This window comes from Drosophila gunungcola, unplaced genomic scaffold (assembly GCF_025200985.1).
Source record: "Drosophila gunungcola strain Sukarami unplaced genomic scaffold, Dgunungcola_SK_2 000331F, whole genome shotgun sequence".
NCBI lineage: Eukaryota > Metazoa > Arthropoda > Insecta > Diptera > Drosophilidae > Drosophila > Drosophila gunungcola.
Genome location: NW_026453491.1, coordinates 2,653 through 14,413, shown reverse-complemented (window position 1 = coordinate 14,413; position 11,761 = coordinate 2,653). Strand labels below are relative to the sequence as shown.

At 34.5% G+C, this 11,761-nt stretch overlaps 1 protein-coding gene across 1 annotated transcript; it reads right to left on the bottom strand.

Annotated features, from left to right (window-relative positions):
• Nucleotides 1-8,534: 8,534 nt before the first annotated feature.
• LOC128266097 (uncharacterized) lies at nucleotides 8,535-10,403 on the bottom strand. The gene is made up of 2 exons (XM_053002362.1): nucleotides 10,197-10,403; nucleotides 8,535-10,166 (listed from the first exon to the last, which is right to left on the bottom strand). The coding sequence occupies exon 2, from the start codon at nucleotides 10,119-10,121 to the stop codon at nucleotides 8,535-8,537; it is 1,587 nt and encodes a 528-aa protein (XP_052858322.1). The 5' UTR covers nucleotides 10,122-10,166; nucleotides 10,197-10,403.
• Nucleotides 10,404-11,761: the final 1,358 nt, after the last annotated feature.

The following is an 11,761-nucleotide window of genomic DNA, read 5'->3' as shown; positions in this document are numbered from 1 at the left end:
CCATTGGAACAATAGGGTAACATCGCTTAAAATTTGATTTTTTCAGCACATTTCGCGCAGTTTTTAAGCTGTTGACCTGAATCTTTCCAAATGTTTTTTTTTTTTAATGCATACCATGATCCGGGTGACAGAGCCTGACAATCTGACATCTAACAATCTTATAATCTTATAGATCCCATTGGAACAATAGGGTAACATCGCTTAAAATTTGATTTTTCAGCACATTTCGAGCAGTTTTTAAGCTGTTGACCTGAATCTTTCCAAATCGGTTTTTTAATGCATATGCATCATGGTATCCTGATCGGAATGACAGAGCGTGCCAATCGGACGTCTATATCTTACAGCTCCAATAGGAACAATAGGGTAAATTCGCTTAAAATTTGATTTTTTCAGCACGTTTCGCTTGTTTTAAGCTGTTGACCTGAATCTTTCCAAATCGTGTTTTTAAATAGCTACCATAGGAACAATAGGGCTAAATCGTATTTCTTAATGCATATCATGATCAGGGTGAAAGAGCGTGCCAATCGGACGTCTATATCTTATAGCTCCCATAGAAACAATAGGGTAAAATCGCATATAATTTGTTTTTTTCAGCACATTTCGCGCAGTTTATAAGCTGTTGACCTGAATCTTTCCAAACCGTTTTTTTGTAATGCATACCATGATCGGAATGACTGAGCGTGCCAATCTTACGTTTATATCTTATAGCTCCCATATGAACAAAAGGGTAAAATCGCTTAAAATTTGATTTTTTCAGCACATTTCGCGCAGTTTTTAAGCTGTTGACCTGAATCTTTCCAAATGTTTTTTTTTTTAATGCATACCATGATCCGGGTGACAGAGCCTGACAATCTGACAATCTTACAATCTTATAATCTTATAGATCCCATTGGAACAACAGGGTATCATTAAAATTTGATTTTTTCAGCACATTTCGCGCAGTTTTTAAGCTCGTTTTTTTAATGCATATGCATCATGGTATCCTGATCGGAATGACAGAGCTTAATTCGCTTAAAATTTGATTTTTTCAGCACATTTCGCTGTTTTTAAGCTGTTGACCTTAATCTTTCCAAATCGTGTTTTTAAATAGCTACCATAGGAACAATAGGGCAAAATCGTATATTTTAAGGCATATCATGATCAGGGTGAAAGAGCGTGCCAATCGGACGTCTATATCTTATAGCTCCCATAGTTTATAAGGAACAATAGGGTAATATTGCTTAAAACTTGTTTTTTTTCGGCACATTTTGCGCAGTTTATAAGCTGTTGACCTGAATCTTTCCAAATCTTTTTTTTTATGATCGGGGTGACAGAGCGTGCCAATCGGTCGTCTATATCTTATAGATCCCATTGGAACAATAGGGTAAAATCGCTTTAAACTTGTTTTTTTCAGCACATTTCGCGCAGTTTATAAGCTGTTGACCTGAATCTTTCCAAATCTGTTTTTTTATGATCGGGGTGACAGAGCCTGCCAATCGGACGTCTATATCTTATAGCTCCCATAGGAACAATAAGGTAAAATCGCTTAAAATTTGATTTTTTTCAGCACATTTCGCGCAGTTTATAAGCTGTTGACCTGAATCATTCCGAATCGTATTTTTTAATAGCTTCCATAGGAACAATAGGGCAAAATCGTATTTTTTAAAGCATATCATGATCAGGGTGAAAGAGCGTGCCAATCGGAGTTCTATATCTTATAGCTCCCATAGTTCATAAGGAACAATAGGGTAAAATTGCTTAAAACTTGCTTTTTTCAGCACATTTTGCGCATTTTACAAGCTGTTGACCTGAATCTTTCCAAATCGTATTTTAAAATAGCTACCATAGGAACAATAGGGAAAAATCGTATTTCTTAATGCATATGATCAGGGTGAAAGAGCGTTCCAATCGGACGTATATATCTTATAGCTCCCATAGGAACAATAGGGTAAAATCGCTTTAAACTTGTTTTTTTTTCAGCACATTTCGCGCAGTTTATAAGCTGTTGACCTGAATCTTTCCAAATCTTTTTTTTTTACGATCGGGGTGACAGAGCGTGCCAATCGGACGTCTATATCTTATAGATCCCATTGGAAAAATAGGGTAAAATCGCTTAAAATTTGATTTTTTCAGCACATTTCGCGCAGTTTTTAAGCTGTTAAACTGAATCTTTCCATATGAGTTTTTTTTAATGCATTCCACTATCCGGGTGACAGAGCGTGCCAATCGGACGTCTATATCTTATAGCTCCCATAGGAACATCAGGGTAAAATCGATTAAAATTTGATTTTTTTCAGCACATTTCGCGCAGTTTATAAGCTGTTGACCTGAATCATTCCGAATCGTATTTTTTAATAGCTTCCATAGGAACAATAGGGCAAAATCGTATTTTTTGATGCATATGTTCAGGGTGAAAGAGCGTGCCATCGGACGTCTTTATCTTATAGATCCCACTGGAGCAGTAGGGTAAAATCGCTTAAAATTTTATTTTTTCAGCACATTTCGCTCAGTTTTTAAGCTGTTGACCTGAATCTTTCCAAGTCTTTTTTTTATGATCGGGGTGACAGAGCCTGCCAAGCGGACGTCTATATCTTATAGATCCCATTGGAACAATAGGGTAAAATCGCTTTAAATTTGATTTTTTCAGCACATTTCGCGCAGTTTTTAAGCTGTTGACCTGAATCTTTCCAAATCTATTTTTTTATGATCGGGATGACAGAGTCTGCCAATCGGACGTCTATATCTTATAGCTCCCATGGGAACAATATGGTAAAATCGCTTAAAATTTGTTTTTTCAACACATTTCGCGCAGTTTATAAGCTGTTGACCTGAATCTTTTCAAATCGTATTTTTTAATGGCTACCATAGAAAAAATAGGTCAAAATCGTATTTTTTGATGCATATGTTCAGGGTAAAAGAGCGTGCCAATCGGACGTCTATATCTTATAGCTCCCATAGGAGCAATAGGATAAAATCGCTTAAAACTTTTTTTTTCAGCAAATTTCGCGCAGTTTATAAGCTGTTGACCTGAATCTTTCCAAATCGTTTTTTTTTTAATGCATACCATGATCGGAATGACAGAGCTTACCAATCGGACGTCTATATCTTATAACTCCCATAGGAACAATAGGGTAAAATCGCTTAAAATTTGATTTTTTCAGCACATTTCGCGCAGTTTTTAAGTTGACCAAAATCTTTCCAAATCTTTTTTTTATGATCTGGGTGACAGAGCGTGCCAAGCGGACGTCTATATCTTATAGATCCCACAGGAACAATAGGATAATTTGAATCTTTCCAAATCGTATTTTTAAATAGCTACCATAGTAACAATAGGGAAAAATCGTATTTCTTAATGCATATGATCAGGGTGAAAGAGCGTGCCAAGCGGACGTCTATATCTTATAGATCCCATAGGAACAATAGGGTAAAATCGCTTAAAATTTGATTTTTTCAGCACATTTCGCGCAGTTTTTAAGCTGTTGACCTGAATCTTTCCAAATCTTTTTTTATGATCAGGGTGACAGAGCGTGCCAATCGGACGTCTATATCTTATAGATACCATTGGAACAATAGTATAAAATCGCTTAAAATTTGACTTTTTCAGCACATTTCGTTTTTTAACCTGTTGACCTGAATCTTTCCAAATCGTATTTTTAATAGCTACCATAGGATAAAAAGGTCAAAATCGTATTTCTTGATGCATATGTTCAGGGTAAAAGAGCGTGCCAATCGGACGTCTATATCTTATAGCTCCCATAGTGTTAAGGTTAGTAAATAAATACAACCTTTTTGTTTGAGTTCTGTGTTGAAACTGTTTCATTTTATTTAAAACTTCTTTACAAGAAACTTATGTGAAAATCTTATTCTAATCTTAGCTATGGTCTACGCAGAGACCTTATCTTTTTAGTCTGGACGAGGGAGTTATTTATTCTGCCCCCCGCACAAGAACTCTCGGTGAAGGCACATCTGAGAGCGATAATATTAGATAGCTCAAGTGGCCTGCTGTTACAGATTACAAGTGTATTTGAAAAACTGAACTCGACAAGGGAGTCCCAGATCGTAAATTATGGCTCTTGATCGAATTTCACAGTTCTACATGACATGTGCAGAGCTCATTAAATCTTTGACACAATATTTATCAGTGTTCGTCTGAACATTCTGGCAAGGGCCGGCAAACTGTGGTGTATGTGTTGTAATTATATAATTGATTCAATTTCAATATAACATTAGTGGACTGTATTTATTCGATTTTATTTTGCATTATAAATTTAACACCTTGCACGGCTTGAAATGACTTATGTTTTAGGATTACAAAAATTGAATCTTTAATTTATTTATTTTTAATCAAAACATTCTTTAACATAGTTAATTTATAACATAATTTGATTAAATATTAATTATACCGTTTGGTATGGCAATGGCTTGTTATTGCCTTCGTACATTTATTTTTCTTATAAAATATACAGTTAATACAAGTATTATAATAATTGCCAAAATTAAAGAAGCATGTCCAGTTACATGATGGAAGTCTAATTCTTTTAATTCTAACTTGTGAGTCTTTAAATATTGTATTTCTTGTGTTAATCGATTGATTTCATCAGTATGATTTATTAAGGGCAAATCGAGCTGGTTCCAAACTATCTTCGGTACATCATTAACCTCTCCAATATAAGACACAGAAAATGTTCCCTGATCTTCTAGCTGAATACTGTGTTGGGCAACTAATATTTTGTCATCAGTTCGAGCAGTACAATCTGACCTTAGCGTTAATATTCCTTGCTCAGGTAAATCCACTATTTCTATTTTCGAGTTGCTGCACTGAATTCTAGCCTTAGAATGGTTCTGAACCTTAAAAAGCCAACTGCTCTTCCTTTCTAACTCGACCCAATATGATTTACTCTCAATCACTGATTTATATTTGCAATCTGATTGCTTATTTGGTTTGAGAGGCTTAAGCTCACAACTATTATCGTTAGCACTACTCCAAGGCCAACTTCCTTCACAAACCCTTTTATTAGATTGCCATCTTTGACACTTATTAATGGTTGGTTCTGTCTTGAGGTGATAAGCATCTATTTCAAAATTGTAAACTAAGTACTGAGAATCGACATGTACTGTAATCATACGTTCATCTAGCCTAACTGGTACTGGGATAATTTTATAAAGCACCGAAGCATGTCTTCCAAACAAAGGTATTTTTGCATTGATAATTAACTTTTTATCTACAAATAACCCCCTAGCCGTGAGTAAAGTATAAACCTCTTTTAATTCTGTACCTGTTCTTTTTCCTGGCAGAATTAAATTCTCTGACAAACTGTCTTTTATTTGGGAAATCTCACTTTTCAACTGACTAGGTTTCAATATATTGGTATTAAGTCGACCATGATTGATGTCAATTAACAGGCTTATGACTCCGGATTGAATCTTTTCGCATTCATCTATAATGTTACTTAATTGTTTTGTTATCATGAAGAAGTTGATGGACTCCTTGTACACATAATAAGATTCCTGCAATACCGCCGTCATGTTCTCAATTCTTTTATTCATTCCTTTAAAGTTTAAATTAACTTCTTCAGTAGATCTTTTCAAAATATTAGTCGTAGAATCAACTAAGGAAGTTTGTTTCCTACTTAACTCATTAAGATTATGTTGATTGCTTAATAAGTTTTTCATATTGTCCTCCATTTGTATCCTGTCGTCTTCATCCATTATCCCAAATAAAATGTGATAAAGCGATCCCATAAATCCAAACGGAGCTCGTTTATTTCTTGATTTCCCCTGAGCCATAAAAAGTTTATTATTTTCTTCTAAGTCTGAGATTTGCCTTTCTGTGTTATTGAGAACTAAAACACACTGATCCTCAAAACTAAGAAGCCTTTCGCAAATTACTCTCATTTTTGGGATTAAATCTTTACCTTTTTTAATCTTCTCGAAATAAGCGTCCATATTATAAAATATAATTAAATTCCAAGAGGAGGCTACAATCTCTACGTCACCCATTGGATCTAGATATATAGCCGAAGTTTTGTTTATTTTCTCAATTGCATATTTTGGCTGATCAACTTTAGCTGAAGCGTAAGAGAATTGACACAATATACATAATAACAAAGCCATTATAAAAGAAAGTTTCGATATTGTCGATGTACCTCTTGTTCGTCTTTCAGGTTTTGTTTCTTCAGGGTCAGATTCAACTTTGTCCACAGACTTAATTCCTTCTAAAGGACAAATTTTAGTGATTGGTCTAGTTACAAATCCATCTTTTATTTTTATTTCTACCACTCTGACCTTTTCATCTTTGCCCTTGTGCATCCTTTCTACTTTGCCTATTGGCCATCTGACTGGATGAGTATTCTCATCTTTTAATAACACAATTTGTCCCTCTTCTATATTAGGACTGTCTCTCTTCCACTTGTGCCTCTGTTGCAGAGTATGTAAATACTCCTCTTTCCACTTAACCCAGAAATCTCTTTTAATTTTCTGGATTAGTTTCCACCTGTCTAAATTCCCGATTCTCTCATTTTCAATTGGTTCAACTATTTCTAGCGGTGGTCTACCAATCAAGAAATGTCCTGGTGTTAGGACTTCATCTTGATCAATTTCATTTTCATGGGTATACAATGGTCTTGAATTTAAGCATGCTTCTATCTGACATAAAAGTGTTGACATTTCTTCGTATGTCAGACTATTTTCCCCGATTACCCGTTTCAGATGGTTTTTTATGGATTTAACTCCAGCTTCCCAAATACCTCCGAAGTGAGGTCCTGCCGGGGGGATAAAATGCCAATCAATTCTATCTTTTTCGAGCTGCGCGGCAATCATTGTATTTTCCTTGATTGCTTTAACTAAATCTTGATCTAATTTTCTTGAGGCTCCTACGAAATTAGTTCCGTTATCCGAATAAATATTAGCACATTTACCTCTTCTAGCAATAAATCTTCTTAGTGCTGCTAGAAATGCTTCCGAGGTTAAATCACTAACCATTTCTAGATGTATGGCTTTGGTGGCCATACAAACAAATACGGCAATGTATCCCTTATACGTCTTTAGTCCACGATTCTTGGAACATTTAACGAAATAAGGACCTGCGTAATCTATTCCATTATTAAAAAATGGGTACGACATCGTAACTCTGTATCTAGGCAGGTTGCCCATTATTTGTTGAGCTGTATTTTGTTTGTATCTCGCACACTTGACACATTCTTTTAAATACTTTTTTAATGAATTTTTTAACCCAAAAATCCAATACTTTCTTTGGATATAATTTCGCATTAGGTTTATTCCTCCATGCAAAGTTTCATTATGAGCATTTTTTATCAACAAGTTAGTTAAATGGCATTTGTCCAAGATTATTGGGTGTTTAACTTTAAATTCTGCACCGGAGTTTTCTAGTCTTCCTCCCACTCGCAGAATACCATCATTATCTAAAAACGGATTTAACGACAATATCCTATTATTTGTCTTAATTTCCTTATTTGTTTTTAAGCACTTTATTTCTTGGCTGAATTGATATTCTTGTTGCTTTCTTATAACAATCTTTTCAGCTAGTTTTAACTCTTTTACAGATAGGAAGGCAGGATAGGATTTTTTTTTTTATCTTGATTTGAATGAATCTATTTATGTATACTATTACTCGTATAATCTTTTCAATACTGGAAAACCTCTCCAGTAAATTAAAATAGGATTATCGGTTTTATTGTTTAAAATTGAATTTATCAAGACAATTTCTCCTGTGGATTCCTGGTGAGGCCATTGCTCCTGTGGCTCAGATAACCACTTCGGACCTTTCCACCAAAGATCACAGTTAACTAATTGGCTAGAACTAATTCCCCTTGATGCTAAATCTGCAGGATTTTCTTCAGACTTCACATGATTCCATTTGGTATTCTTTAGTTTACGAATGTCATCTGTTCTTCGTCTAATAAACTTGACTTTGCTATCTCCATTGTTTATCCATGCTAAAGTGATAGTGGAATCACTCCAAGCGTAGATTTCCACTGTATTATCAATGGATTCATTAAATCTTTTGATCAATCCACTAAGTAAATGAGCTGCACATAACTCTAGTTTGGGAATAGTTTTTCTATTTTTAATTGGATTGACCTTACTTTTGCTGGCTATTATATTCACAGAATTTCCTACCTTAGCATATACTACGGCTGCATATGCCTTTTCGGAAGCGTCCGCAAATCCATGAAGTTGTATCCCCAAACAATTCTTAGAACTAATCCATCTTGGGATTCGAATCTTTTCTAAAGATAACAAACTTTCTTTATAATTTTCCCAATAATCTTTGTCTTCCTTGGATAACTCCTGATCCCACTCACTTTTATTAATCCATAATTTTTGAATAAAAAGCTTTCCTAAAACAGTGACAGGAGCCAGCCATCCTAGGGGATCATAAATTTTTGATAATGTCGATAACACTACCCTTTTGTTAGTCTTTTTGGATTCCCCGCAATTTACTTTAAATTTAAATAAATCTTTTTGGGGTTCCCATTGAAGCCCAAGAGTTTTAACGCTTTCATTTTCCGTAATAGCAAGCACTTTGTTATCTCCTAAGGTAACATCATCTTTAAATGGAATTGACACAATGTATCTATCTTTGTAGTTTTTATGAAATTATTTTCACATATTTCAGATTCGATATCATTTTTATCTTCATCCTCTACTTCCCAATACCGATCCATATCTTTTAATTCTATGGTGGTTGCTACAATTGTCTTCTGTCCCTTTGATTTTTTACATCCAGAGATAATCCACCCGAAATCGGTTTTTTGGCCGAGGAGGCCATTTATTTTGACCACTCCACTCTGTAGAATGTCAGTATATAGATCTGCTCCAATAATTAGATCTACACGCCCCGGCTTATTAAAGTCGGGGTCGTCCAAATTATATTTTTCCCATTTTGTTTTGTCAACATTAACTTTGTGGGCTGGGAGAGCCCTCATAAGTTTTGGGAGTACTAATGCTTCAACTTTTAAAATTTTTTGGGAAGCATTACATTTAATTGAAAGAATTTTGTGCTTCGAGATGCACTTTCCTGTGGAGGATACTCCACTGATCTCTGTTTGAGATCGAATTTTTTGTAATTTTAGAATCTGCACAGATTCTTCAGAAATTATGGTGCTTTGAGAACCACTGTCAATCAAAGCTCTGAAATTTTCAAACCCTCCATTCGAGGATTTTATTTGAACGCGTCCTGTAGCAAGCAACGCCTGTTCGGATGTCCTGCAAGTGTTAACCTTTTCTAATTTTTGGTTAACGTTATAAGTTATATGTAGCATGCTGTGGTGATTTTTCTTGCAAATAGAACATGAAATGTCGCTTTGACATTTTTTATTAAATGAGTGTTTCAGACATTTGAAACACAAATGAGCATTTTTTACTTTTTCCATCCTTTCTGATGGATTTAAAACCTTAAATTTCTGACACTGGAATATAAAATGTCCCGAAATTTTACATATGGGACAATTATTAGTAGCTAATTCTCTTATATTGCTACTATATATTTTTTTTACAGGCTTTTCATCCTGAACTGAGCTTATCGAACTTAGCCGTTGCTCTAAAAATTCAATGACGTCCGATAACGCTTGAATCTCTTTAGTTTTTTTAACATGGCTCTCATATAGTTGAAGAGCTTCTTTGTTAAACTTCCTAATTATTATGTGTGCAAACATAATATCCACTTCATCAGAAAGTTGTGCCTTCAATTTTATCATATGTATTGACTCGTTAATCGTGTCAATAAATATTTTTAGTTGCCTAACTGAATCAACATTTACGATTTGAAGATCCAGAAGGCGGTTTAATTGATCGGAAAAAATTTTCCTTTTATTTTCGTACCGCTTGGTTAATAACTCCCAAGCGGCCTCATAATTTTCCCCAGATCCCAACAATAAGTGAGAAACCACATTTCTGGCTTCTCCCTTAAGTGAGATCTTAAGGTAACTGAACTTAAAAGAAGGACTTAGATCCTCTCTTAAATGAATGAGTTCATTAAACAACTCATAAAACAGGTCCCAGTCTTTGGAATCTCCATAGAACGTGGGTACCTGAATTTTAGGTAACGTTGGCAAAGCATCAATTTTATGATTTCCAACGTTAACCTTTCCGGGCACAATTTGTTCGATTTTTTTTTTCATTGTGTTGGTTATTGACGAGATGTCGAACTCTAACTCGTTCAACTCCTCGTCATAACCCCTTTCAGTGACATCTACTTGGTCGACTTGTTTAAGACCTACTATTTTTGTCCAATAAAATTCTAATTTCTGGACTCTAATCTCAAAAGTTGAAACATTGTCTAGCTTAATATCTTCAAAAGTTTCTTTTAAGTATTCCCGTACCTGTACTATTGCCCTATCTAATTTATTGACAACTTTAGAACTACTGGCCTCTAAGTCAACTTCGTCAGCTTTGTTTAAAACCCTATTTTTCCTATCTTTTATGTTTGAGAGATCTATCATCACTTTCTCATAATGATTCTTCTTGAAGTAGTCATGATCGACTACTCCAATTTGAACCAAAACCGAATGATTTTGAACACATTCGGACCTTAATTCCTCATACTGTTTCAAATATTTAAATGATAGACTAGGTAGCTCTTTAAGGGTATGAATTAGTTTTGTAATTTCTACTTGCCTTTTTATTTAGGCAATAGTTTCAGCGGACAACATGGTTTTGACTTTAGTTTTGGATATGTATATATATAAAAATAAATTGCTGTTCGTTAAAACTCGAGAGCGTCTAAACGGATTTATCTTTTCTTAATATTAAAATGTTCGTAACTAATAAAAATAAATTTTAAGATTAACTTAGCTGGTGTCTTTGTTGTCGTCACTGCCGTTGTCGCCGTTGTAGTTGTTTGTTGTTGCTAATGCGCTTGTTGTTGCGGTTGTTGTTGCTGATGGTCGTTGTTGCTGCTGCTGCCGTTGTCCTTGTTTCTGTTGCCGCTCCTGTTGTTGATCCTGCTGGCCTTCCTTCAGTTGTCGTCTCTTTGAGGGTCTTCGTTGTTTTTAAAGATGATTTAAGGTTTTTTTTTTTTTAAATCTTTTTATTTATTTATTTTTGAACAGTTAAGATTGGGTTTTTTTTTAATATTTATTTTTTGTCACTGATAGTTTAAATATATATATATATATATACTTTTTTTTTCACTTTTTCGATGTGTGGCCTCGAATACGCCTGATTTTAATTAATCACTTTTTTTTTTGTAAGGCCCCAAAACGCCTCAAAATAAAATTGTTTGAAGACAATTTATTATATTTTTTTTTTTAATTTAACTTGTCGATTTCTCGACCACAATTTCACAAAAATTTTTTTTATTTTTTTATTATTTTTGAAAATTGTTTTAAACAATAAGGACTCTTATTTGTCCTTTTGCTTTTAAAATTTATACTCTGTTTCTTACCATAAAGGGGAAAACAAGAGTCAATTAAGGTGCTGGCTTTCCTCTAAGTCTCTTACCACTGGTGGGGGAAAACTGTAGAGTTGCTCGTAGGACCAAAATGTTAAGGTTAGTAAATAAATACAACCTTTTTGTTTGAGTTCTGTGTTGAAACTGTTTCATTTTATTTAAAACTTCTTTACAAGAAACTTATGTGAAAATCTTATTCTAATCTTAGCTATGGTCTACGCAGAGACCTTATCTTTTTAGTCTGGACGGGGGAGTTATTTATTTTGCCCCCCGCACAAGAACTCTCGGTGAAGGCACATCTGAGAGCGATAATATTAGATAGCTCAGGTGGCCTGCTGTTACAGATTACAAGTGTATTTGAAAAACGGA